Consider the following 27,846-nt stretch of genomic DNA (forward strand, 5'->3'; position numbering starts at 1 on the left):
TAATAATAATAATAATAATAATAATAATAAATTAAAGGACCCAAACAATAATATATTGATTATATGTCACGTATAATAAATATAATTAACATCACGAAATATATATACGAACACAATAGTGTATTTCTTAAATAAAACATGATATACATTTCATCCGTTTTCTCTAAATGTTCTACTCCATTTTGTTTTATTTTTCCTTTTCCCCATTTCTCAATAAATATTTAATTTCAAAGTTTGAGAATATGATTATACATTTTTTTTTTCATTTTATCCTTCTTTAATACTATTTCATAATTAGTAATTAGTTGTATGTCCGGTATTAATTAATTATAAAGTTACAAAAGTAAATTTTATACAATAATATAAAAAGCAAACCCCAAAAATTACCTTCGCAAACAAATGATGTAGTTAACTAATTAATTTTCATTTTCAGACAGTAAATTCAAGTATTTAACTGCCATCTTCATCAACCACGGCCAAGAATTACAATTTATCTCCTTCTCTCTCTCAGACGAGCTATGATGTAGAAGCGGAGTCGTCGTGAACCAAATTAACTGTCATTTCCTAAAGAGTGAAGCTGAAAAAAATCATACATTTTTGTGGACAAGGATCTCTTCCTCAGTGGAAGACGAAGAAAAGGAGAGAGGAGAAGCGAAATAATGCTTGGTTGCAGCTGAAGAAGAAGAAGAAGACACAGAAGAAGAGGTCTCTTGATGAATGGCGGAAATGAGCAAGTCCACAAAAGCTCCAACTATGTAGCCATGGTTGGTCTCATCGTTAACTCTGAGATACCATTCCAGCAGCTCCTCCAAAAACTCCCAATCTCTTACCCCGCAAGCCTCCACCATTTCCGCCATCGAAACCCTAAAATCGAGAAACGGATTCCTCGAATCCATCACCACTGTCGCCACCACGCCGTCTGATTCTCCTCCTCCTCCGTCGTCGTCTGTTTTTGCTTCCGCCAGTATGGAACTGGTGGCGCCGGGGTCGAAGAAGAGCCGGTCCGATCTCAGGCCGCTAATAACGGCGGATTCTGGATTGGCGTGATGGTGGGGAGAAAGCGATTGGTCGTGGTCGAGATGGGCTGGGCTTATGTCGGCGCGGAAGGAGAGTGTTCTCGGGGTGGTGGCGCAGCTGGGCCACGGCCATGACGATGCGGCGGCGGCGGCGCTGGCACTGAATGTTATTTCGTTGGATTTGAAGGGAAATGGAAACTTCATGTTCGTGGTTTGGAATAGTGCCTAGTTTTCTTGGTCCGTGGCAGTAGCATTAAATGAGCTCCAGAGACTGGGATTTTAGATGAGCTCTCGTGGGCTCTACTTATTCAAATTCTCATAGATTTTCACCCAATTTCTTTCCTAACAAAATAATGTTAAATTAAGAATATTATTCTTTTGAGTTTTGATTCAAAAAGAGTAGTATTATTCTTTAAAAAACATTTCATAGAAAATGAATTCTAATAGTAGATTTTTTTTATCATATGTTTGAAAATATCAAGAAAAATTGTTAGGATTTTAAATTTACACTTCATCCGTCCATAAAAAATAGTCCTAGTAAGTAACAACACGAGTTTTAATAAAAATAGTTATTGTATTGTGATTGGAGAAAATGTCCCACTTGAAAAGTAGTGTTTATAATGATAATTAATTGTATTGTGAGTGAAAAATAGGGCATCCCAAAATTAGAGGTCCCACTATATGATTGATAATTTTTCAAAAATGGAAAGTGACTAATTTTTGTGAACATCCCAAAATGTCAAAAATTGACTATTTTTTTGTGGAGGATGAAGTATTAATTAATTATATATAACTAATTAATAGATACAATTCATGAATTATGGTGGGTAGCACACCATCATAGGATCACTGGTGTAGTTGGAATCGCGCCTGAAAGTTAGTGCAATGTTACCAAATTTGAGACGCGATTCCAACTTCACCGGTGGTCCGATAACGATGGGCTACCTATTGTTGAAAATCTCCTACAGTGTAGAATACAATAGGATTTGATTTTGTGGCAGTCAGTCATCGTTTTTTATTTTTTTTTTAATAAAAAAAGAAAAAGAGCTAATGTCATAATTTTAAGGTGGTCGTAGCTATAAATAAATAATAAATTCAGACTATATAAAAAATAAATTAAAATTGGTATTATAAACTATAAAATTTATTGAAAGTCAAAGATATAAACTATAATTAATCCTTAGGCCATGTTTGATAGATATATTGGGATAAACCAAGATAGATAGAGTTCAATATACATATCGTAGATTGATTGAGATTAGTATCGTAATATTGTGTTTGGTACATAAAATATAAAATATAGATACTATGAAATTGTTATTTTGTAACTTAGATTAAAATTGAGATTAAATAACAAATTACTATTTTACCCTTATAAACTTAAATTAGAAAAACAAAAGGAAAACAAATTCCAATGCTCTCCACACCCAAAAAGATCCCCTCCCAAACAAAAGGCAAAGTAGATAAAGTGATGGCTTCCGTATCCGAGGGATTCGTAATCGGGAAAGATCTGTATTATTTCGGCAGGGCCGTCTGTGACGTCACACATAAAGGCCGATCAGGAAGCTAATACGGTGTATTCTAGATAAAAGAAAAGTTGGGCTTTGAGAAAACTAGATAAAAGAAAATCTGTAGTATATGATAAAATTGGGCTTTGATATTGGTGGGCCGACAGGCCATAGGCCCGATCATGAAGCTCGCAGTTTACTTAAACCCTAATTTCAAACCCTACTTCCAAAACCCTCCCTCCTCTTCCTCACACTCACAACACTTACGACATGAGGCCTCCCAGGGGACGCGGCGGCGGAGGCTTTAGGGGTGGCCGAGACGGCGGCGGACGTGGCGGCCGTTTCGGTGGTGGCGGCCGTTTCGGCGGTGGCGGAGGTCGTTTTGGTCCTCGCGACGAAGGCCCTCCTTCTGAAGTCGTCGGTCTGTCTCGCACTAGTTTTAAAATGAATGCTCGAGTAGCATAACATAACATATGGTTGGATTTTGATCTTGATTTTTGATTTTGATGTGCAGAGATTTCGACATTTGTTCATGCTTGTGAGGGCGATGCGGTGACGAAGCTGTCTCACGAGAAAATACCTTACTTCAATGCCCCAATTTACCTTGAGAACAAGACCCAGATTGGCAAAGTAGATGAAATCTTTGGTCCCATCAATGAGTCTGTGAGTATCTTTTGTTTTGTTTCTTCTGATGATAAATTGGTGTGGTAAATTTTGACTCAAGACTGCTGTCATGCTGTAGTTCTTTTCGATTAAGATGATGGAGGGCATTGTGGCAACGTCTTACTCCGCCGGTGATAAATTCTTCATTGATCCAGCTAAGCTTTTGCCTCTTGCAAGATTTCTTCCCCAGCCTAAGTATGTTGTTTCTTCCCTAGCTTTCTTCCTTTTTTAACCAATTTACGTTTACTATATTGTGACTGTGATGCTTGGGATTACTTAGGGGTTGTTTGGCAAATATCTTAACCGAAAACGAACTTCTCCCATTTCATATATAGTGATGTTAGTTGTATATACAGTCAATATCTAGTTCATTAGTTTGCAGAGATAACCCGTTGTGTCCATTGTCTTAGTGTCTGATAAATGTTGCAAGATGATATACTTCCTAACAAGCACTTGTGTGGTCATATTCTGATATGATAGTGATGCACTTGCTGGTTCTTTGCTTTGACTTTAATGTTGTTTCTCTACTTGTGTTGATGTTGAATCATTCTATTACAGGGGACAAGGGCAATCTGCTAGAGGTGGAGGACGTGGGGGAGGAAGAGGTGGTGGAAGAGGAGGATTCCGTGGTGGCGGTGGTGGAGGATTCCGGGGAAGGGGTGCACCTAGAGGTGGTAGAAGTGGATTTAGGGGTGGTGGTCGTGGTAGCGGTGGTTTCAGGGGCAGAGGAAGATCATAGGAGTGCTGCTTCATAATTTTCCTATCAATCAACAAGCATGCCATGCAGTTCACTATTACTAGTAGTATAGCTTATTGTTTGGTTATGTATCTTCTATGTGGAATGGAATAGGGTGGTTTTATTTATCTCGAGGTTTTGTACTCAAACGAATCTTTACCTTTTATTACAACTTTGTGTTTTGTTTCCCTCTTCCAATTGTGCTATGTCATATTACAAGTTGCTAGAAATTTTGGGATTAATCATATTTTGTGTACCCAACTTTTAGTATTTTCTAGAAACTGTGTTCATTACTTTGAGTCACCTTGTTGGATTTTTAGGTTGAATGAGGTAAAAAAATGTTAGGGATACAACACATGATTTATTTGCTGTCATGTTGAATTATTCAATTCGTATAATTGTGGTCACTGTTACAATGTCGAACAAGTAGTTGATAGTCACTGATTGATTATAATTCATTCTACAGTTACTTGGGGTCTCAGCTGTTTGATTTCTTCTGATCTATTTGTCAATCCATAACTATATGTGATTTGCATAAAATGACAAGAAAATAAAAATCAACCTTTACTATCATCTTCTTCTACAAGGTTTACTTGTAGCAACTGCATCAACCACCACATTTGTCGCTACAAACCTTCTCCATTCCTCCTCAAAAAAACTTAAGACAACCTTTCTCTCTCCCATTCACCTCTTCATCCTCCGCAATCAGTTTGTCAATCCTATTTCATCTTTTTAGGATCTCATAAGCAACAATCAATTCAAAAAATAACTCTACTATGATTTGTTATTTTCAACATATATTCTTTCATTTTCAATCTACTCTTTCTAACTCACAATTTTTTCTCCAACTCATGGAAGATATTCATATTGTACAGCATGTAGGTACAAAGACGTGTATTTTAGTAATGAGAGCGTACAAGTTTAGTTACAATAGAATCTCTTTGCAATTATATGATTTTCATTTTTCCTAATTTTTTTATTATTTGAATCAAGTGACATAACAACATTCATAACCTACTTAATAGTATACTAACTGCAGTGTCTTCGACTCATTTACGTATGTACATGTAATGTAACTGTCCTTTCATATATATAGATGATAATTGATGTTACATCTAATGCATCTCAAGTAAGAAAAAAAAAACGTGTATGTGCAGATCTTCCTCGCATTTGAACAGAAGACTTTAGGAAATTGGCAAACAATAACCTGTACCCAGAAAATTAGAAATCACTTGGTACAAATTTTTCACAAGCTATATAACAAAGGATGTTCTTATCAAATTTTCCTTCAGAGGACGATGAAAGCATTCAAAAAGACAAGAATTATGATATTACCAAGATGTTCATTAATTTTCACACAGAAGAAATCCCATCACCAACTATCCCGACATAGTTCATAAACAGAATAAAGCAGGATAAAAGATACGAGGAATCCAGGAGCGATATGAGATGGCTTTTCAGGCATTCCCCCATACAACTTCCATCTTAACGCGATGAGATAACTATCAATCAGAATATGGTCAAATAGGACCTTCATATCTTGCACTAGAAGTATGTTCCTTCGGGAGGCTGGACCAGCTTACGGTTGTGTGGAGCAGCCATCTCTTTCTTCAGCTGCGTCAGTATGTCTTCCATTGTGTACTCCCTCTGCCAATTTGATAGAAGCCCAAACTTTTTTGGTTCCACCTAGACCATGAATGTCGTATATCATAAGCATATGTTTTCGCTGGGCTAAAAGTATCCAACACATCACATTCACCCCAGATGAAGTAAAAATAACAAATATACAATCCTTACCAAAAAGATAAAAGCTGGATTTACCATGCAGCCTCAGATATTGGAGTTTCAATCACACACACACACTGACACACACATATATATATATATTACATTCAGTAGAGTAACTGCTATTGTCCTCCATAGGCAAAGTTCAATTAAATACCCAAGTATCAAAGATTCACTTCCAAGATTTTTCCTCGTTAGTATGAACATTAGCTTTTGGATTGTATTTCTCAATCCACTACATGAGGTAGCATATCAAAGAGTATAAGTGGTTCTTCCAAAGAAATACATATTGAGACAATTTAACTGATACAACAGGACTCTTCTAAGGGTAAAATTTATTTGATACCTTCTCATTTCAATTGACACTAAAAACAGGAGACTTCATTCGCACAGAATCTTCTCATTCCAGATGCCATTAAAATTTCTACTTACATATATTCTGAACATAGGGAAGTTTTATCCATCACCATTATCATGTAAAAAGGTGACATGAATTGACCTTAGCAAGTAGCAACAAAGATAAAATGGTCACAGCTTTGCAAAGGGTTTCAAAAAGTAAATCATTGAAAATATAATGAGCCAATTTTAGAAGCTTCTGGGATCTAGTACGGTTCTAGGTAACACTTTAAAGTTAAATTGGCAACCCCCCATTCCCACATCGTAATATTACTTTTATCATTCATTCAATAAAAACAACAGTGTCAACTGAGCCTTGAGTTGATTGTATCTGTACCACTCCAGTTTCATGGTTTACGCAAGTCATGTTAACCCGGGAATGGAAACGAACACTGGGAGGCTTCTCTGGATAATCTTTGTCACAAAATAACTTCAACTGATATATGCGTCCCTCGTGCACAGACTGAAAGCAAAAGAAAAATGTGAAATTAGTTTTTAAAATTGCATTCACAAACAGCTTGAAAAAAATAATAAAAATAAATAATAATGATGATGATGATAATAAAAATTAGAAACCTCCGACAATAATTTTATCAAAATTTACAAACTTAACACGCAAAAAACAGTAACGCACGAACCATCAAAAAGCATGCAAAGAACTTTACAAATCAACTGGGCAGAAGATAAGAGATTGATGAGGAAATGATCAAGAATGTACATAACTTGTTGCACTTGACGTCTTGACCTGATCTACTGCAGAAGTAATGGCCACAATAGTTATAATCTATTTAATTTAAACTATGGTTGTTGACTACCAAAATTAGCTAACTCCGAGGGAGAAACAAAACTTTGTTTTAGACAGAGAGAGCAATCTCACGGAAATAATCTACTTAGGAGGCATTTGGTTTGAATGATAACACATGATTGATAAAATAATCCAACTTAATCAAATGTGTAGTTTGCATGATTCGGCCCGTGATGGATAACTCGGCTCGCACCCTAATCATTCAATTGAGTGATTATTTATCACCCAAAAGTTGGATGGATTATTTAATCACCCTTCAATACTATCAATCTTATCTATCCCAATTCTCATCCTTCAACCCAAACGCCTCCTTAGTACATCAAGATAAAAAACCAAATATGCATAATTAGTATAAACTAGCAAAAAGTTTGAACATTACATGAGGCATATGAGAATTTCAAACTGCTATATTCATGCCAAACCACATTTAAAAATTGATATACAATGCATAAAAATGAATTCATGTTATAAACCTATTTGACGATGATGGTATAAGCAAAGGAGATGCTCACATTGTGGGGACCTATAATGGTGCCAGTCCACGAGCGCATATAGATATCATCTCCATCATCCATTCCATAGCTTACAGTACCATCACCAATTCCCTTTTCTCCACGCTCAAGTTCCTCCAACAATCTGAAATTTCGAGGAACTACAAAAATGTGGAAAAATTAGAATGAAGAATGCCAGTTTCATTTTCCTAACCCAGAAAATGATCGCCTACAAGGCCACAACAGGCATAAAGTGCGAGAGAATGATAAGGGGAGCTCCATTTTTCAGCCATTCGCATATGACCTGTGAGATCTAAGTGCATCATGAGTAAGATAAGAAGGTAATATTTGTGTAACATATCCTTTGAAAATTTAATTGGCCAAACCACTTAGAAAACAGAATCGTGAAAATTACTGCCGCTAGTTGGGATGCGACTGAGCCAGAATCTAAATAGAGATATCTTTTATACGGTTGAAAATGTCAAACGGATAGACAATAAAAGCAGCTACTGGAAACACTGTGAAGTCCACAACCTCGAAACTTCATAATTATCTTATAACCAAATCATTAACTGATACAACTCATTACATGTATAAATAGTCTCAGTTTGTGTGTTCGGTCCGTTAATAACTCCCACTTAGTAGAAACAAAGAGCGATGGGAACCATGAACATATCAAATGCAAAGGCACCGCATAAAAACATTCATATCATATGCACTCGAAAATCAATTTGATTGTGTGACCAGAGCCTTACGAAATCTTACAATGTCTTTACACTTCAAGTAGGAAAATTCAAGTCGATAAATAATTCATCAAAAACTCAATGGATTGAAGTTCATAATCTTGAGAAATAAAACTAGGTGCGATCAGAACCCCCGCAATATATGTATGGACAATCAAAATTAAGAACAATTTTCCTAATTTAGATCCGCAGCTAAAAACTGAGGCAGGCTTCCTTTCGGAAAATTGAAAAGCTTAAACCCATGAAACCCACCCACTCATTTGCAGATTGACTACGAGGAACATGAAAATCAATAGAAGAACCAAAATTAATAGCATTTAAGGAATATCTTCATGAAAGGAGGAAGTCTTTACCCACGACGCTGGATCCTCCCGAGCCAAGAGTCATGGTGTAGTATTGGAATTCGGTTTCTGCGTAGAGATTGATTTGATCGAGGAGAAACACAGATGAGAGAGAATCTGCGGAGGAGAAACGCGACGCGAAGGGGAAAGAAAAGGGTTGAGAGAAAGAGGAAAGAAAAGTAGAGTGCAACTGTGCAAATTTGCAATACTCCAAAATGCATTTAATCCAAAAGGTCAAAACAAGTAAGTATTTATTAATTTGGGGTGGAATCTAAAATAAATTTGATAATGTATACATGAAAAATACCTATAAAATCATGTAGAATTTACTTAAATTGGATTAAACTATCTTCAATGCATCAATCATATTTGTACTTGACACGTTTCTTCTCTCTGTCCCAACGAAAATGGTGCGTTTCTTTTCGGCACGAAATTTAAGGAGAATAAAATTATAGTGTAAAGGTGTGTAGGGCCACATTGTTTGTAGTGTAAAATTATTACAAAAAAAAAAATGGGACTATTTTCGTTGGAACGATTCAAAAAGGAATACGCACGGCTTTCGTTGGAATTGAGGGAATATTATTCACACATTTAAATTAAAAACTTCACACTTTGGTCATTTTCATGGCACAAATTATGATTTATTTTCTTGTACTTTTCTTCTTTAATTCTTGAAGAATACAAATTTGACTCCTGAAGAGAAAGAGATAAATTTTCATGGCTAGTATGTGGTGTGATCGAGATTTAATGGATTAATGGCTAGTGAGTAATGGGTAAGACCACTACATTTATTTCAGTTTAGATAGTGGAGAAAGGGTTCACGCCTAACACAAAGAAGAAAAAGAGACGGACCGTTGACCATTTTCTAATTTAGAGAGAGTGTGTCTACGACTGCTATTCAAAATGGAGAGAGTGTCGACGAATACTACACAAAAGGGCAAGTTTGATGTAGGTATTATTAGGTGAGATAAATTATCTTTCTCACCATTTCATCCTGTTTGATAGGATTCACCACTAATGTTCCAAGCCCGCAGTGAATGGGAAGCCCGCACCAAAGTCACTATTTCACTTAGAAAACTCATCCCTCCGAGACCCCAGTTCAATTATATTTTTTGAACAGTGATTTAGATTAATTTTTCCGTTGACGATTTTATCCCTCAACCTACTTCAACAAAACCAACAAATTCCCAACGCTCAGGGAGCAGTATCGGAATAGGGATCTCTGCATCAAGCAAGAACTTTCTCTCTCTAATTGCAAGTCGACGAGAGAGAAAGAAATATAGGTGTGCCAATTTTATATGCATATATAAGTACATGGATGTGGATGTGTAAGTTAATTTTCTCGCAGAAGAAGACGCCCTAAGATTTGGGGCTAAAGATTCAATTTTGTTGGGGTATTGTTAAACATCTTTTTTCATTCTACTTTTATGCAAGTAAGGATATTTTAGCTATTTGAAGCTCACATGTGAATTTATGAATAAGTTTGATGCTGGGCTGTTTAGTTTTAGCAAGAATTTGGGTGCCAAAATCTGCAATTTGAAGAACAATAATTCAAAAACGTGCTGCTTCATTCACAATCAAAGCTTGAAATGACCTTCAAATTCTGCTGTGGATTTCACTCTCAGGGCCTCTGCTACTGCTCAAATTGCAGATGGTGTCAATTGTGAGAAAGCTCCAATAACATGAGGTTGATGGGATCAAGTTATTCGTTGGTCTTCCAATATTCAGCGACCTTCACAGCTTGGTAGGCGACACACACATATTTATGGATAGTCTTTGTCTGGTTGAACTCAGATAACTTGATTTTCTTTCGAATGTTGAGAAACAAAAGTTGCAATTGGTTGTGATGTGGTCACTGTAATATAGTGTTGATAAGCAGCTTGGTAGGCGGTAATTTTTGCTTCATTTTATCCCAATTATGTGAAGGGTTCATCGAATAATTTCAAAATTAAGTGGAGGGTAGTATGATAATTTCACCAGATATACTATCACTTAGGCAATGTTATTAAATATCTGTATAAATTATATGCATTTTAGTAGAACCTATCAAACATCCAAAACAAGTTATACATACATTATTTATTAGCTATCAAACAAAAGATTAAATAATTAAACTCATAAAAGTTGGATTAATTATCTCTATATAATTAATATCTTTATTTTTATACCACACTATCAAACTCGCCCACGACTGTTCAGATAGGGAGAGGAGATCGACAGCTAAACGACGACTTTGGTTAAGTAATACTCCCTCCGTCCCGGCTTTTGGTATCCAGTTGATAACGGCACGGGTTTTAATAAAGTGATTGATGTGTTGTGAGTGGAATAAGGGTCCCACATTTTATATGAGAGTTAAAATAATTAAAATGGAGTAAGGGTTCCACCTACTTTTACCAAAAATAGAAATGGATACTAAAATGTGGGACGGCCAAAAAATGAAAGTTGGATACTAAAAGCTGAGACGGAGGGAGTAATTACTACACAACTGTTATGGCTTTTTCTTCAAATAAAGTAAAAATTTTAACTTAGTTCCACGTCTTGAATTTATCAATGTTAGCATTTTATGAATTTCTATGTTACTTGGATATTGAGCATGTTTGTATTTTTAGTGTATTGTAGGGGTGTAGATAGTAAGTTAGAAAATATAGAGAGAAACCAAAATATATAACTAGCCGTGGAATTAGGTTTTTGTTTTAGCCACTAACCGACGATGTTCTCCACCGTACCGCTGGCTAGTGGAATAAACAAAACTCAAGTTCACAACTAGTAATGTAGTATTTGGTATTTTCCTTACATGTAAATATTGTTTTACTTTATATGTTATATTATATTTAATTATCGAATATTTCATTTTTTTATTTGTGTTTTGAGCATTTATTAAATTGAATAATTATGTTTCATAGTTATTGAGTTGTTAAAATTTAATTAGTTATATATTTAGCATAAATATACTAATTAATTACATGACGATTTTATAATAGAAAAAATAAAAAGAAACCTAAAGAAAAACTCTTGAAAGTACAAAAGAAGCAGATTAAGGACCGGACCTCATTAAAACCTTTCTAAAGAAAATTCAGTGGGAAAAACTTTAAGAATGGAAAAGAGTGCCCGTCTAAAAACAACCAAGAAAGGTAAAAAAAAAAAAAGGAAAACGAAAATAATACTCTCTCCGTCCCACCGAAAGTGGTGCGTATTCCTTTTTGGGTTGTCCTATCGAAAGTGATGCATTTCTTTTTTTGGTAATTAATTTTACACTACAAATAATGTGGCCCCACACACATTTACACACCTTTATACTACAATCTTATTCTCCTTAAATCTTGTGCCCAAAAAAAGCGCACCACTTTAATCGGAACGGGTGGAGTAGTAATTATCACTACTGAATTTTGAACTAGCCATCACCCAACAAATGCTAACATTCCCATAACATAACAATATTATGCTACTAGCCGTGGGATACGAACTAATAATTGGCTAATGACTTAATGCATGAGTGACTCGTAACTGATGAGGAGTAATATGTGCAGAGCAGAGAAATGATATAAATCAGAGGAATAGGCCTCACCAGCGGAATGGATACATCAGAGGAATGACTTTACCAGGGGAATCACGGGAAGCAGCGAGATAGCTCTCGCCAGAGGAATCACGCTCGCCAGAGGAATCATACTTACCTAGAGGAACAACTTACACCAGAGAAGTCGCTCTCGCCAGAGGAATGGTCTTCACCAGAGGGATCACCAGAAACGCGGGGAAATCTCCCGCGTGAAGACGATTTTACTATTATGCCCCTGACCACGCAAGACGCATGCTCCAATGTTGAATTTACTATTTTACCCTTTACATGTAATCTATAAATAGTGGCATACGTGCTGTTTGTAATTTACGCTATCTTTTACTATCAAGCAGCAACTTTACTCTCGTGTTCTAGAATTCCGATTACTCTCTTTGTCTTCTCCGATCAAAACTAGGTATAGTCCACGATTCCTTAATAATTCACTGATTAAATAGATACCCATCCTTTTGTGTTTCACCAGTAACCTAGTTGATTTTTGAATCTATTCTTAGCATGATTTTTTTTTTGGTAAATAAGTAGTTAGTGCATGATCGAGTGACTCGTCAGCTAGTTAATGCATGTTGAGCCTTCGTTTGAGTTTCACTTTCACCAGGGCCGGCCCTGACATTCCGGGGGCCCTAGGCGAAAACGAAAAAAGGGGCCCTTATTAAAATAAAAATTTGAGATTTTTTTTATATATTATTTTTTTTTTCTTATTTTATAAACAAACATTATTAAATAAAGAGATTTAAAGGCTGCTCCATAAGGGACTTGAACCCAAGACCTTTGACCTTAGACATTAACCCTTTACCCCTTGGCCAACACATGCACACTAAAATTTGAGATTTTTGTCATCGAATAGAGATAGCATGTGATTGTCTCTCATGATTGTGTGACTACGTAACTTTATTATTAATTATTAAGTATAATAAACTAAATAGCAATAATTAAATAATTTAGATCTTCTAACTTTTGAAAAGCAGAATCATCAATAACATCTTTAAGATCAAGTTTACCTGCCCTAAATAATGTGTTTTCAATGCACAAAATTGTTAGCACATTTAATATATCTTTCTTCAGACATAGTAATCGGCAAATGTGATTTTATCAATTTTAATTTACAAAAAATATTTCTATTCACGCTACAATAACTGGTATACTTAACAATATCCTACATGCATTTGAAACATTAAATTAACAATATGATGTTTTGACAAACTCAAACTTCTACAATTAACTTTATTTTCTTATGATTAGTATAACACATTTGTATCACTTATAATTTTAAAATAAGTCTTTAATATCAATATCAAATAATATTTATTTAATAAATTTAAAATTAATAAATAATACTAACTTATAATTTTTTTTAAGGAAAATACTACTAATAGAACTATTTTTAAATTTTGGGGCCCTAGGCCTTTGCCCCATTTGAATTGAAGAAGGGCCGGCCCTGACTTTCACTCTTGGGATGATTTTTTCCATTTGCTGTCCAGTGCTTTTCTTTTTCTTTTTTTCGGTTGGTCTATCGTTCTCTGCTCAGAAAGGTCGTGTTTATTTGGGGGCGATGGTTAAGCCGGAACTTCTGAAGTTTTCCCACTTTCCTATAGCTTTTCTTTTCTTTCTTAGACGAGTACTCTTTTTCCTCTTTCTCGATAAGATTTTAATGAGGCTCGGCCTTTAATCTGCTTCATGTGCTTTCCAGGGTTTAGGTTCGCTTTTCTTTTCTTTTGTACAATAAAATTTTATTTTCATAAGTGATACCAATGCGTGATATATTTTATGCTTAATAAATATATAAATGTTATTTTATTTGTTTTATACAACTTAGTTGTTGTAACAAATATGAAATTTTCTATTATTTGAGGCCCAATACAATAAATATGAAGTTATAATTTAGTACATATTATAAGACATCTTACTTGAGAGAGTAATATAGATTTTGAGTGTAGTTGAACAATACATTGGCCAACACATTTAGGTAAGGGTGCTTCGGTTAGACCTCAATTACAAGTGCAACATGGGTTTACATCATGTCGTCTCTCGCCATATTAGATGGACGGCGATGACAATCATGATATTTGGTTTTTCATCAATGAGATGATCATTTGTTTTTTCGCTCATGGAATTTGTGCTTGTTACGGGGCTTATATTTTAGCACATTTTATTTTAGGCATGTCCTGTCATTCTGACGGTCTTGTAGTAGCCAACATACATCTATTGTAAGTCTTAGTGATAGATGATTCGATATGCGTAATCCGATTGACGACCTTAGTGACATATTATACCTTCGTGTGACCTATCTTACGCGTTTATTTTGGGAATAGACTTACCACTCCACGCCGTGCAGAACTGTGAAAATAAATTATTATATAGATGTATTAATTATGCGATAATTAATAATTTATTAATTAAAAAGAAAGTTTATATTTGGAAATTTAAATTAATTACATGTAAATTAGGAAACCCCCAAATTCAGTGTTATAGGAATTCAACAAATATAAAAATATCACAAATTCTCCTGTGCACCCGGGTGCACAGTGCACCGGGTGTACAATGTCATTTCGATAACATGATAGTGTCATTTAATGATAGTGTCATTTCAATATAATGTTAATGGCATTTCATGACAATGTTATTTATATAACATGATAGTGTATGCTAAACAGCCATATTGTGGCTATCCACAATTTACCTAAATAAAAAATAATTTAATTTATTTTTTAAAATAAAAATAAGATTTAGTTATTTTATCATATTCTCTATTTTGTAATTATTTTTTAATAATTTTTTGATAACTTTTTTATTTTTATTAAAAAATAAATTAAAATAAAAAATGTAAAAAAATTAAAAAAATAAGTGCAATATAGAGAATATAGTAAAATAACTAAATCTTATTTTTATTTTAAAAAATAAATTAAATAAATTAAGATTTTCCTTATTATACTAGTGTGTGGGTGACCATAATGAGGCTGCATAGATTTATTGTAATCGAAAATCTATTTATTATATAAAAACACAGTTTGTGGCAAAATTGTAATTAAATAATCAATCAAAGGGTATTTATAAAACTCAACAAATTTCATATATTTTCTCTCTCCTCTCACCTCTCTTTCATTGCACGCATTCTTCAATTTTCTATACTCTATCTCTCTCTCATATTCTCTTTTTCATATTTTGATGATTTTTTTAAAAAACATATTTTATTTATAAAAATTATTCTACATATCTTAAATTAAAGATAAATGCAAGATCTTTGATTTGGTATCAAATAATTATTCAACTCTTTTATTAGTATTCTAATAAATTCTAATAATCTAATTTATTTTCCTACTTATCAATTGAAGCTTTTCTAATAAGATGACATAGGTAATGAGCTAATTTAGAAAAAATAATTTTATGCATGATTAGTTCATGTTTTAAAAATATATATTGTGATGTGAAAATTCTTTTTTTATTATTTCTTCGTTTCTTTTAATTTGAATGATGTGTTTATTCTATAATTTTAGGGAAGAAATAAAGTTTTCCATCAAATAGATGGAAAATTAAAAACGATACTTTTCAAAATTATAAAATAAAATTAAGGATCTTTACTGAGTAATTGATGTAGATTATTTTATTTTTTAAGAAAAAATAATTTACATTTACTTATATTCTAACTATATTTAATATTATTTATTTATTTATTTGATACATCATTTAATTTATTTATTTTTGATAAATTAACATGATTAAATAAAGAAATTTAAAGATCGCACCACAGAGAGCTTGAACGCAAGACCTTCGATTTTAGACATTAACCCCTAATCGCTTAACCGATACACACACTAATCATTTAATTTTGATGTAAAATTATGTTCATCGTGCATCGCACAGGCGAATGTACTAGTCTGGATGGAGCGAAGCTTACAATAAAAGAAGCAATGATAGCCTCGAAAATTCATTACTATAATTTTTTTTGTTGCAGATCGACAAATGCTACGCCAAAGTTTTTAAATGCAAAAAAGGTGGAAATAATTAATAAACAGTAAATGTTTTTGACCTTTTATTAACCCCTTCGCGTCGCGTTTCTCCTCCTCAGATTCTCTCTCATCTCTCTCTCTCTCTCTCTTCCCCGATCAAAATCAACCTCTACGCAGAAACCCAATTCCCAATACTACACCATGACTCTTGGCTCGGGAGGATCCAGCGTCGTGGGTAAAGACTTCCTCCTTTCATGAAGATATTCCTTAAATGCTAGTATTAATTTTGGTTCTTCTATTCATTTTCATCTTCCTCGTAGTCAATCTGCAAATGAGTGGGTGGGTTTCATGGGTTTAAGCCTTTCAATTTCCCGAGAGGAAGCCTGCCTCAATTTTTAGCTGCGGATCTAAATTAGGAAAATTGTTCTTAATTTTGATTGTCCATACATATATTGCGGGGGTTTTGATCGCACCTACTTTTATTTCTCAAGATTATGAACTTCAATCCATTGAGTTTTTAATGAATTATTTATCGACTTGAATTTTCCTACTTGAAGTGTAAAGAAAGACATTGTAAGATTTCGTAAGGCTCTGGTCACACATCAAATTGATTTTCGAGTGCATATGATATGAATGTTTTTATGCGGTGCCTTTGCATTTGATATGTTCATGGTTCCCATTGCTCTTTGTTTCTACTACGTGGGAGTCTATTTATACATTTAATGAGTTTTGTCAGTTAATGATTTGGTTTTAAGATATTATGAAGTTTCGAGGTTGTGGACTGCACAGTGTTTGCAGTAGCTGCTTTTATTGTCAATCCGTTTTACATTTTCAACCGTATAAAAGACATCTCTATTTAGATTCTGGCTCAGTCGTATCCCAACTAGCGGCGGTAATTTTCACGATTCTGTTTTCTAAGTGGTTTGGCCAGTTAAATTTTCAAAGGATATGTTATACAAAGATTACCTTCTTATCTTACTCACGATGCACTTAGATCTCACAGGTCGTGTGTGAATGGCTGAAAAATGGAGCTCCCCTTATCATTCTCTTGCACTTTACACCTGTTGTGGCCTTGTAGGCGATCATTTGCTGTGTTAGGAAAATGAAACTGGCATTCTTCATTCTAATTTTTCCACATTTTTGTAGTTCCTCGAAATTTCAGACTGTTGGAGGAACTTGAGCGTGGAGAAAAGGGAATTGGTGATGGTACTGTGAGCTATGGAATGGATGACGGAGATGATATCTATATGCGCTCGTGGACTGGTACCATTATAGGTCCCCACAATGTGAGCATATCCTTTGACTATACTGTGATGGTCAAATAGGTTTATAACATGAATTCATTTTTTATGCATCGCATATCAGTTCATAAATGTGATTTGGCATGAAGATAGCAGTTTGCAATTCTCATATGCCTCCTGACTCGTGTAATGTTCAAACTTTTTCGCTAGTTTATATATAATTGGTATCAGTATGCATATTTGTTTTTTTTTTTCTTTATCTATCAATGAGATTATTTCCTTGAGATTGCTTTTTCTCTAAATCAAAGTTTTGTTCTCCCTTGGAGTTAGCTTATTTTGGTAGTCAACAGCCATAATTCTAAACTGAATAGCTTATAATTATCGTGCCATTACTTCTGCAGTAGATCAGGTTAAGATGTCAAGTGCAACAAGTTATGTACATTCTCAATCATTTCCTCATCAATCGCTTATCTTATCTTCTGCCCTTTTGATTTGTGCGTGCTTTTTTTATGGTTCCTGTGTTGCTGGTTTTTGTGTGTTAAGTTTGTAAATTTTGATAAAGTTATTGTTGGAGGTTGCTAATTTTAATTATTAATATTATTATTATTTATTTATTTATTTATATTCTTTTTTTTTTCTTTTTTCTTTCAAGCTGTTTGTGAATGTAATGCTAAAAACTAATTTTACATTTTCTTTTGCTTTCAGTCTGTGCATGAGGGACGCATATATCAGTTGAAGTTATTTTGTGACAAAGATTATCCAGAGAAGCCTCCCAGTGTTCGTTTCCATTCCCGCATTAACATGACTTGTGTAAACCATGAAACTGGAGTGGTACAGATACAATCAACTCAAGGCTAAGTTGACACCGTTGTTTTTCTTAAGGCAGAGTTATTAATAGTACTATTAATATTGATTGAATGATAAAGGTAAAAGTGATATATGGGCCAAGGGAGTTGCCAATTTAACTTTCAAGTGTTACCTCGAACCATGCTAGATCCCGGAAGCTTCCAAAATTAGCTAATTATATTTTTAATGATTTACTTTTTCAAACCCTTTGCAAAGCTGTGACAATTTTATCTTTGTTGCTAATGTTAATTCATGTCACCTTTTTACATAATAATGGTGATGAATAAAACTTCCCTATGTTCAGAATATATGTAAGTAGAAATTTTAATGGCATCTGGAATCAGAAGATTCCGTACAAGTGAAGTCTCCTGGTTTTAGTGGCAATTGAAATAAGAAGATCTATTCAAATAAATTTGACTCTTAGAAGTCCTGTTCTATCACTTGTATTGTCTCGATATGTATATATATATAATGTGTGTGTGTGTGTGTGTGTATTTGAAACTCCAATATCTGAAGGTTCATGGTAAATCCAGCTTTTATCTTTTTGGTAAGGATTGTGTATTTGTTATTTTTACTTCATCTGGGATGAATGTGATGTGTTGGATACTTTTAGCCCGGCAAAAACATATGCTTATGATATAATGGCATTCATGGTCTAGGTGGAACCAAAAAAGTTTGGGCTTCTATCAAATTGGCAGAGGGAGTACACAATGGAAGACATACTGACGCAGCTGAAGAAAGAGATGGCTGCTCCGCACAACCGTAAGCTGGTCCAGCCTCCTGAAGGAACCTATTTCTAGTGTAAGACATGAAGGTCCTATTTGACCATATTCTGATTGATAGTTATCTCATCGTGTTAAGATGGAAGTTGTATGGGGGAATGCCTGAAAAGCCATCTCATATCGTCTCTCCTGGATTCCTCGTATCTTTTATCCTGCTTTATTCTCTTTGTGAACTATGTGGAGATAGTTGGTGATGGGATTTCTTCTGTGTGAAAATTAATGAACATCTTGTTAATATCACAATTCTTGTGTTCTTGAATGCTTTTATCATCCTCGGAAGGAAAATTTGAAAAGAAAATAATTTGTTATCTTGGTTGTGAAAATTTTGCACCAAGTGATTTCTAATTGTATAGAACCTTTTTATATCTGGCTGTCCTTCCAAAATTTTCTGGATACAGTTATTGTTTGGCAATATCCTAAACTCTTCTGTTTCCAGCTATTATATGCATGAAGGTATAAAATCTGAGTGACAAATATTGGCAAATGAGTTTCATACACGTTTTTTCTGTCCTTGAGATGCATTAGATGCAAATCATCCATTATGAGTTATCCATATATAAGAAAGGACAGTTACATTTGCATGTACACACGTAAATGAGTAGAAGACACTGCAGAGTTCACTGAGTATACTATAAGGTTATGAATCTTGTTATATTATGTTTGTCATATAATTTATGTCTTCAAATTTTTGTGTATATTTATTTATTGTAAATATAGGATCATTAAGAATATAGCCGAAATTGTATGGTTGGAATTTTCTAACTCGAAAAATCTTCAGCTTAATTAGCCCACACTCGAATAACCTGACAAGTCAAGAGAAATAGATTTGACATACCTAACTATGAGGGAGAGGAGAAATGACTAATCTCATGTTTATGAGATTTGGCATTCCATCGAAAATGATGGTTCTCAACTTCTCATTATAAAAATTGTATCAACCAAAGGATCGAGGATGAATGTAGGAATCACCGTTTTATTCGTGTATACCAGTCATGCTCTAATGAAATAAACCTAATAAATTAGTGAACTAACAATCTATAATGTATAAAAGAAATACTATAACTTTCAATTTGAAATCAATTTTAGAGTGACAATTTTATGATTATAATAAAATTGGAAAGGAGAAATGACTAATTTCATGGTTATGGAATCTGGCATTCCATCGAAAATGATGGTTCTCATTATAAAAAAAATTACCATTTAGAGGATCGATGATTAGGAATCAACATTCCATTCTTGCATATCAGTCATGCTCTAATGTAATATACTTAATAAATTAGTAAATCTACCATCTATAATCTATAATATAAAAAAAAAAAATACAACTTTCAATTTGAAATCAATTTTGAATTGACAATTATATGATTATAATAAAATTGAAGGTTTATTTGTAATTATTTTTTTTCTTTGTAAAATTGTAAAATTCGTCTAATTATAAAATATTTGATATGCATATCAAATTAAATATTCTCTAGTTTAATAGTATATTTTATGTAAATTTTAAATTTAAAATGTAAAAATTATATTTGTTTAAATATTAAAACTTACAACAATTATATCTTTCATTTCTTATCTTTTTCTTGAATAAATCTATTTTCATTTTTTTACTTTTAACTTATTTTTTTTGCTTCTTCATTTATTTTAATATTTCGTTCAAATATATTCCATTAAAATTATATATTTTTTTATTATACTTATAAATGTAATAATTTGGGATTATATCAATTGTGTGTATATATATTTCGTGTATAACACTCGTTCAACATAAAGTTTTAAGTTTGAACCTACCAATATATATAGCATTGGTGCAAATGCTAGTTCAATATAAAATTTTAAGTTCAAGCCTATCGGCATATCGTATTGATGCAAATGCTATTTCAACGTCTCATTATGAATGACATGTATTATATTTTGGTATGTTCTACTATAAGTGACATATTTTCATAAATAGAAAATTCAGTCATAAAAATGGTGTAGGTCCTATCAATTTTATTCATTTTATATGTTTTTCTTAATTTTGGTGCCAAAAAGTGTCAAGTCAGTTGTAGTAGAAAGGAGGGGTATAAAGTTTTGAGTTCGACCATCTTTAGACTACCCCCAATCGTGACTTTTGGGGAGAGTCACACATGTAGGACAAAACAAGATGATAAAAAAAAAAAATTACAAAGTCACCAAAATTGGGTGACCTGGGGGATCTGCCGCCCCAAAGTCACGCCGTCCCACTTTTCTCTTTCCATGCCACTTGTCAAATTTTAAGTGGTAGATTAAATATTTGAATAAACAAAATTTTATAATGTTTTTTCTTTATAAAAAATATATTAAAATTTTTCTTATTTTTTGCTCTATAAATAGAGCCTAACTTCACTATATTTTTACACCCAAACAAAAACTCTCTCTTTCTTCATTTCACTATATTTTCATTATGGATCCAAATTATCCCAATTATTATTATCCAAATTCTCAAAATCATCAAAACTCCCAAGATTATCCTAATCCTCAAGATTCTGCAAATTTTTCATCTTATCCGACTCCTCCTTTTTTTCCAAATTTCGAAAATCAACCAAATTCTCAATTTTATGAATCTCAATTTTATGTAATTTGTATTTTCTAATTGTATTTTTAAATTTCACGTATTGTACTTTGATATATTTAATTTCAGTTGTGTGTTTAATTCTTGTAATCTTCCTTTGTGATTGAGTTAAATATCAATTATAATATATGACAATGTTTAATTATAATATAATTACAATTAAAAAAATATATTTATTTTATTTATTAAATATAATAAATAAATATTTAATTTAAATTTATATTTTATTTTAGATATTAAGATAATTTAAAAATAAAGAGAAAAGAAAAAATATGTAGGTTGGGTTGGTGTCACCATTGGGAGTAAAAATTATACTAGGTTGTGGATTGTGTAGGTGGATGAGAGAGAAATGAATATTTTATTAAAAAGTGAAGTAAAGTTGAGTTGGGTGAGTGTCACGACTGTGAGTAGTCTTAAAATTATTATCACCGTAAAAAAATGGGTTGGAGCCCAAATTACGCAAAAAGTAAAGGACCTGTAATTAATTAATCGGAAGGGTACAAGAACTGAAAAAAGGAAGCCAAAAGAAAAAAGTAAAGGAAGCCGAAAAGCCATTATAAGAAACGGAAGGAGACCAAAAAGCGACGATCTACAAATTGCTCTCTACACTGTGAATTTGATACTCCAGTCTCCAGCTGTGCTATATAATCACCGAATTAATTATTCACATACTGCAAAAAAAGAGTTACCCCTCGTCACAATCTCCATGTAATTCACATTTACTCCATTTTGGTTATGTAATTTATTTTTGAATTTTTGCTCAGACTAGGCAGTTTGTTGAATGTTTACGAGTTGCTTGATTTTGTGCTATTAGATTCATGTTTCGATTCACGGGTTCGTATACTTAGTAGAATTTTCATTGTTCTTTTATTTTGTTTTATTTGGATTACTGTTTCTTAGTCCCAGAAATTTGTGGTGGAAGCTTAAAATGTTTGGTCAAATGCATATGAGTGCCATGTGTAAGTTTCGAATAACTCTTGTTGGCGTTTTGTGTGTTTTGGGTGGAATTTTCTGTTAACGTTTTAGGTTATCCATTTTCGAATTTTTACATGCTACCTTGCTGCCTTTATGAATCAGAAAAGGAGAAATAGAATAAGAAAGAAAATAAGATGGAATTCTAACCTGCATCTTTTTTATCTGCAAAACGTAGTTTGAAATCTGCGCCTCTGAGTCATTAGGGCTTAGATGCTGAATTCTGTTTCAGTTGGCGAGCCAGATAAAATTATTATTTTCTTAGACGGGCAACTTTTTCGCTTAAGAAAAAATAAGTAAATGTCCATTATGCAAAGTCTTGAAACCCCAGACCTGCCCTTTCTAGTTTAGCTTAAAGTGCACTACCTCTTGATTTTAATAGGAGATGATAAGCGGGCTGCTTCTATTACAACGTACAGATGATTGCAATATGGTTTTGGGTTTATGTATATTGTTGCATGTTGCATGCAATCCTATGTATTCGTGTGATATAGGTTTTGGGGTATTGTATTAGTTCGGTAAATCTTGTTGTTGTATCTTTCAGATGTCGTTGCATATTGGAAACCTATCAGCTGGCACTCGTATAGATGAGCTTCAACGTGTTTTCCGGAGGTTTGGTAGGTGTACTGTACGAGTGAAGGACAAGTATGGTTTTGTAGTTTATGATTATCCTGCTGGTGCTGAAAAAGCTCTTAAAACACTTCGTGGGACAAGGATTTGTGGTCAGGCCATAACAATATCATGGTCTAATCGGCAGCCCCGGAATTTGCAAAGGCTCCCCACTGGGGAAAAGTCGAACGAGCTACCACACAGAAGGTACTCAATGAAAGAATATGCTCATCGAAGGTTGGGTTCATATGGTCGTCGAGAGAATGAGATGAACTCCCAAGAAGCAGATGGTGAACTTAAAACTGGTGCTTCTGACTTAATTTACGAATCAACTAGGTACCGTCCAGATGATTCAAAACCTTATGTGAGGGAAAGCAGTCATACTTCTCGGAGTGATCATCATGTGAAAGGAGATGGTAGAAAGAACCATCTGAATGTTAGTAGGTGGGACGAACAGGCTATAGACCCACTTAATGAAATTTATTTGGAAAATAATTTGGACTTTGACCGTTATGAGCCTCATAACAGCGACTGTAAAAAGGAATTGGATGAACGTACAGACATATCTCCTTTGGTGGGTTCACCTTCTGTCAAGAAGATCCAAGACAGAAGAGGGCTTTCCTACAATGAAAAATCTCAAAAGAGTTGCTATATTTGTGGAGAGGTGGGCCACAAAAGGAGCAACTGTCCACTAGAGCCAAAGAGGCATGCATCTGGTTGTCGAGGAAGGCCACATCCCAGTGGTGACACTGTTCCCATTAGTAGTCAGGACAGTGACAAGGAGCCATCAACTTCAAAAAGCTATCAGAGGTTGCTGAGACGTGGAGATTCTTCCACTCAGGAGATTTCTCCTAGAGGAAGGGGGAATGAGTTCAAAGATAAAAAGAGAAATTGGAGGGACTATGAAAGTCAGGATAAAAGTCATATTGAGAGAGCAAGAGGTCCATCATCATCTTCAATCCACTCTGATTATACTTCATCCAGATCACAGTCTCCTTCTAGATCATCTCAACCTTCATCACGATTCAAGTTGAAGTCAGTACATTCAGAGAAAATTTCCTTACCTTCTTCTTCTGGATCTTCACCTTCACGTCATTCTGGATATAAAACCTTTAAGTCACGGTCCAAAGCCGGATCAATGTCACTTACTTCTTCATCTTTACCTAAAGAGGTCAATCAAAATGTATCTCCCTTTCCAAATAAAGCTCAGGAAAACTCCAAGGGTTCTTTGGCAAATGTTGTTTCTCTTCAGCAAAGTATGGATGTAATTGAAGAGGAAACACTGTTAAGGAGGACTGTAGGTTCCACTAGAACTCGAAGTATCTCATTCTCGTTAGAAAATAAATGTGAAACAAGACCTGCTAACTTGGAACAAGAAGGCATGACGAAGGATTCATCTGGGAAGGATAATAATCTATCTCATTCTTCCCCCAAGGACTCGCATGAATTGTTACTGTCAGATGGTGATGAGCATATTGTTGATAATTTATCTCTGCACTCTATGAAAGGGATGAGAGATTCACAAATTGAGCAACATGTAGCTGAAACAGAATCTAAAAATCCATCAATGTCTAATGCTTCAAGTTCAGCGAGAATGTCTTTAGAGGAAGTACACATGGTTCTGAAACATTATGGCCTGCAGCACCCTGAGGAAAATAGAAAGGACTTATCTGTTGAAGTTTATTTTGGTTCCGCCCGCTTTTGGCCTTGGGAGATGATTTACTATAGGAGATTAAAGAAGGGTCCTATATCAGCTGAGAACTATGCAAGGAGAATTGCTCAGAATGCAGAATTTGGTATTATTGACAGACATGTTAGAGGCAGTAGTGGTTGGGGAGAACTTCATGAGAAAAGTTCTTGAGCATCTTTTTCTGCGATTAGTGTTTCTATTACTCTTTCATCATTCATCTGAAGTCTCCTACTGAAGTGTTGATTGGGCACCGACAGTTATATTTCTTCTGGTCATGTGCTTAAGTGTTGCTGAAATTCATTTAGAACCCTGGTTTCATCTTTCATCATGTTGTCATGGAATATGACATGACACACAAGACTTGTAGGTTTCTCTTGGTTATAATTGCTAAGTTTCAGTGTATGAGAATTTCATCAAGTAAGAGTTTTTTATTTTTATTTATTTGTTTAATTTTATTTTACATCTGCTTTAAAACTTCTAGTCATGGTTATAGTTACAAATCTATACTGCAGTATAATGAATCTTGAATCTTGACAACCAAAATTAGTCATCTGATATGCACTTAATATGTCTTTTGTTGGGAACTGCTTTCATTTGTTATGCAATAACTTTTGCTGCTAATCCTATTGCCGTTTTGCCTGTAGCTTATGTTGACCTCGATATCATCATTTTTGGGTGGGTAATTAATTAAGCTTACTGTTCATAATATGCAAGTCAGGAAGACTACAGATAAATGCCATCATTTTGAAGCGTAATAGCTCCAGAGTTGAACTGAAGAAACTTTAATGGTTCTCTGAATCTTAAAACTTGGCTTTCTTGGTTTGCTTGGGACCATTGTTGGTAATGCTGTAGCATTTTTGCATTCGGAAAATGCAGGTGCAGTGGGAGTAGGTTTTCTATTTTATTTTGTGGTTTAGTAAAAAGAATGTGTGGTATCTTGTGGCGCATTATACTTGTACTTGCCTTATGTAAAGTCTTCCCTGTGTGTTGAGTGTGTTTACTTGTACAGAAAATATGAACTTATCTTTGATCTTATGACATAAAACACATTTAGTTTGTATAGAAAAACTGTGTAAGATCAAAGATAATGTCTGGTAGCGTGGGTGTGTTTGTGATTTTGGTCAAGGCTGTACAGATTCTTATGAAAGCATTATATAATGCTTCCTTTTACTTATTAGTTCCCTTGACTGTTATGTGGCTTTTAAGAATGTGCAACAGATTATTTACTTGGCTTCACTCTGACCTGGTCTGTGTCATTTTGTAGTAAAACTGGTTTGGCATGTTTCTCTAGCTATTATGCCTGCAAAATCTAATGGAATTTCTTTTAGATACTTTTACATCATTTCTAGAAGGCTCAGTATTATAGAGGAGACTGGTTTTCTTTATTCTTGTTTTGATACAGGACAATGTCTTTGTAATTTCAATATTCATTAATCTTTATTCAATTTAGAATTATCTAGAAACCTTGGATTCCTGTTTGGCCATTTTTAACTAATTGTGTTTTCCTTTCATAACTTGGGAAATTGTATCTAAAATATGTCAGTAGTTTTTTGTTAGGAAATGTTTATAGTGGCAGAAATCCCATTTGACTATTCTGGTATGTATAAACTGTTTCATTTTTTATTCTATATCTCATATAAAAGCCAAATGCATCAATTTACACACAGAGCTCTGAAAACAGAAGCAGCCAGAGAATAATTGGTTATTGATTTCTCCACCTTTCTCCAAATATTTCCCGACACCCTCTTGTTCTGTTCCTAAATACTGTCTCTATCCTTCTTGCAGGACACTGAATCTCTCCACTTCAGCTGTCCTCTTGCCTTCAGCAATCCTTTGACTACAAAAAAAAAATGCTTAAACTGATGTTAAAGTCACACTTTGGCTTTTTGTTTGACTCGATATCTCTTGATTTGCAGCTATATCGACAATTTGATTGTTTATAGCTGTTATTTATTGGTCTAGAAGCCGGCATCTGTGGTTGTGGGGGATTTGTTAATTTGCTGCTACTGGGGAATGTGTATATGCTAAATTATCTACCATGAGCATTGCTCATGTTTAGTCCATGTTAGCATTATTTCTTTTGTTTTATACATTCATTTTGATAAAAAAAAATTAAAAAAATTGTTACACCCAAAGAAAAGAAAAACACACTCACACTCTAGCCTTCTAGATGACTCGAACCCCCCGACTTATTGGTTGGAGGAGAAGCGTCTCACCAACATACTGCGCTTCATCGTCACATTCATTTTGATAATAATACCTCAAATATTGTTATTCACATCATTAATTTTACAAATCACATTAATATCAAAGCCCAATTTGTTCATTTTCCCTATAACTTCAAATAAATGAATAAAATAACAAAATGACCTTTGATTTTTATGTAATTTGTAAAACTAATGATGCCAACAATTATTTTTGAGGTATTAGAATCAATCAAAATAAATGCATAAAGCAAAATAAATAAAAAAATTAAAAATGCTAACGTGGACTGAACGGGAGTGATGCTCAAGAATGGTGCTAAAGGTAGGTATGTAGCATATCATTCCTCTTTATATATACACGCACATACATAAATTATTTCTTACACCTCAGTCAATTTATGATGTACTTGTATACTTTTGAAATTTACTGAGGGGTATGTCTTACAGCTTTATAAGGCCTTGGTATTCTTGTTTCAATTCTGTAATTTCTAACTGTTGATTAAGAACACCTGTCCGCAAAAGAAGGGCCCTGGAGTGTTCTGAGAAACGAGGCAAAAAATTGCGACAACCCTGTTACCCCTGTGAAGCATTAGGAAGACACTTCACTAATACATTTGGAGAAGTGAATAAGGGAAAGCAAAGAAAGAGGAAATTGTCTGCAAGTCTTGATAGAGTCAAAGCTAGTGGTTTGGAGCACTGAACAGAGAGCGAGGCTGCTGTTGGCCCATCAAGTGGCAGCCAGAGCAGAGAGCTTGAAGGTGAAAACTGTACTTACATTTGAGGAAAAACTGAAAATGGTATATATCTAATGCAATGGACTGAATTGGTGCAGGTCTATTAAAGACAGTAAACTGTCCAGAGCTAGACATTTGTTATCACCCAACCCATATTCTATTTACACAAAGCCAGTCCT

The 27,846-nt window shown here is 34.0% G+C and overlaps 5 protein-coding genes across 5 annotated transcripts; 3 read left to right on the top strand and 2 right to left on the bottom strand.

Moving 5' to 3' along the window:
• Positions 1–371: 371 nt before the first annotated feature.
• Positions 372–1,346, bottom strand: LOC131020495 (transcription repressor OFP15-like). The gene has a single exon (XM_057949346.1). It carries the CDS (start codon positions 1,218–1,220, stop codon positions 588–590), a length of 633 nt encoding a protein of 210 aa, XP_057805329.1. The 5' UTR covers positions 1,221–1,346; the 3' UTR covers positions 372–587.
• Positions 1,347–2,478: 1,132 nt separating this feature from the next.
• On the top strand, positions 2,479–4,121 carry LOC131020496 (putative H/ACA ribonucleoprotein complex subunit 1-like protein 1). The gene is made up of 4 exons (XM_057949347.1): positions 2,479–2,945; positions 3,039–3,187; positions 3,267–3,382; positions 3,746–4,121. Exons 1-4 carry the CDS (start codon positions 2,795–2,797, stop codon positions 3,924–3,926), a joined length of 597 nt encoding a protein of 198 aa, XP_057805330.1. The 5' UTR covers positions 2,479–2,794; the 3' UTR covers positions 3,927–4,121.
• A 1,060-nt stretch (positions 4,122–5,181) lies between these two features.
• On the bottom strand, positions 5,182–8,826 carry LOC131020497 (ubiquitin-conjugating enzyme E2 variant 1D). The gene is made up of 4 exons (XM_057949349.1): positions 8,497–8,826; positions 7,422–7,561; positions 6,442–6,567; positions 5,182–5,609 (listed from the first exon to the last, which is right to left on the bottom strand). The coding sequence occupies exons 1-4, from the start codon at positions 8,528–8,530 to the stop codon at positions 5,469–5,471; spliced, it is 441 nt and encodes a 146-aa protein (XP_057805332.1). The 5' UTR covers positions 8,531–8,826; the 3' UTR covers positions 5,182–5,468.
• Positions 8,827–15,987: 7,161 nt separating this feature from the next.
• Positions 15,988–19,111, top strand: LOC131020498 (ubiquitin-conjugating enzyme E2 variant 1D-like). The gene is made up of 4 exons (XM_057949350.1): positions 15,988–16,234; positions 17,146–17,285; positions 17,946–18,071; positions 18,746–19,111. The coding sequence occupies exons 1-4, from the start codon at positions 16,201–16,203 to the stop codon at positions 18,884–18,886; spliced, it is 441 nt and encodes a 146-aa protein (XP_057805333.1). The 5' UTR covers positions 15,988–16,200; the 3' UTR covers positions 18,887–19,111.
• Positions 19,112–21,981: 2,870 nt separating this feature from the next.
• Positions 21,982–25,170, top strand: LOC131020499 (uncharacterized). Its single transcript, XM_057949351.1, has 2 exons — positions 21,982–22,166; positions 22,975–25,170. Exon 2 carries the CDS (start codon positions 22,975–22,977, stop codon positions 24,898–24,900), a length of 1,926 nt encoding a protein of 641 aa, XP_057805334.1. The 5' UTR covers positions 21,982–22,166; the 3' UTR covers positions 24,901–25,170.
• Positions 25,171–27,846: the final 2,676 nt, after the last annotated feature.

The sequence above is a fragment of the Salvia miltiorrhiza genome, chromosome 4 (assembly GCF_028751815.1).
Source record: "Salvia miltiorrhiza cultivar Shanhuang (shh) chromosome 4, IMPLAD_Smil_shh, whole genome shotgun sequence".
Classification (NCBI taxonomy): Eukaryota; Viridiplantae; Streptophyta; class Magnoliopsida; order Lamiales; family Lamiaceae; genus Salvia; species Salvia miltiorrhiza.

Bases quoted from the DNA above. Each gene is read 5' to 3' on its own strand.
- LOC131020495 (XM_057949346.1), bottom strand. From the start codon at position 1,220: ATGAAGTTTCCATTTCCCTTCAAATCCAACGAAATAACATTCAGTGCC.
- LOC131020496 (XM_057949347.1), top strand. From the start codon at position 2,795: ATGAGGCCTCCCAGGGGACGCGGCGGCGGAGGCTTTAGGGGTGGCCGA. The intron at 3,188-3,266 runs GTGAGTATCTTT...GTCATGCTGTAG, and splicing joins TTGGTCCCATCAATGAGTCT to TTCTTTTCGATTAAGATGAT. The intron at 3,383-3,745 runs GTATGTTGTTTC...ATTCTATTACAG, and splicing joins AGATTTCTTCCCCAGCCTAA to GGGACAAGGGCAATCTGCTA.
- LOC131020497 (XM_057949349.1), bottom strand. From the start codon at position 8,530: ATGACTCTTGGCTCGGGAGGATCCAGCGTCGTGG. The intron at 7,562-8,496 runs GTAAAGACTTCC...ACATTTTTGTAG, and splicing joins GGGAGGATCCAGCGTCGTGG to TTCCTCGAAATTTCAGATTG. The intron at 6,568-7,421 runs GTGAGCATCTCC...TTTTGCTTTCAG, and splicing joins CCATTATAGGTCCCCACAAT to TCTGTGCACGAGGGACGCAT.
- LOC131020498 (XM_057949350.1), top strand. From the start codon at position 16,201: ATGACTCTTGGCTCGGGAGGATCCAGCGTCGTGG. The intron at 17,286-17,945 runs GTGAGCATATCC...TTTTGCTTTCAG, and splicing joins CCATTATAGGTCCCCACAAT to TCTGTGCATGAGGGACGCAT. The intron at 18,072-18,745 runs GTACAGATACAA...TTCATGGTCTAG, and splicing joins TAAACCATGAAACTGGAGTG to GTGGAACCAAAAAAGTTTGG.
- LOC131020499 (XM_057949351.1), top strand. From the start codon at position 22,975: ATGTCGTTGCATATTGGAAACCTATCAGCTGGCACTCGTATAGATGAG.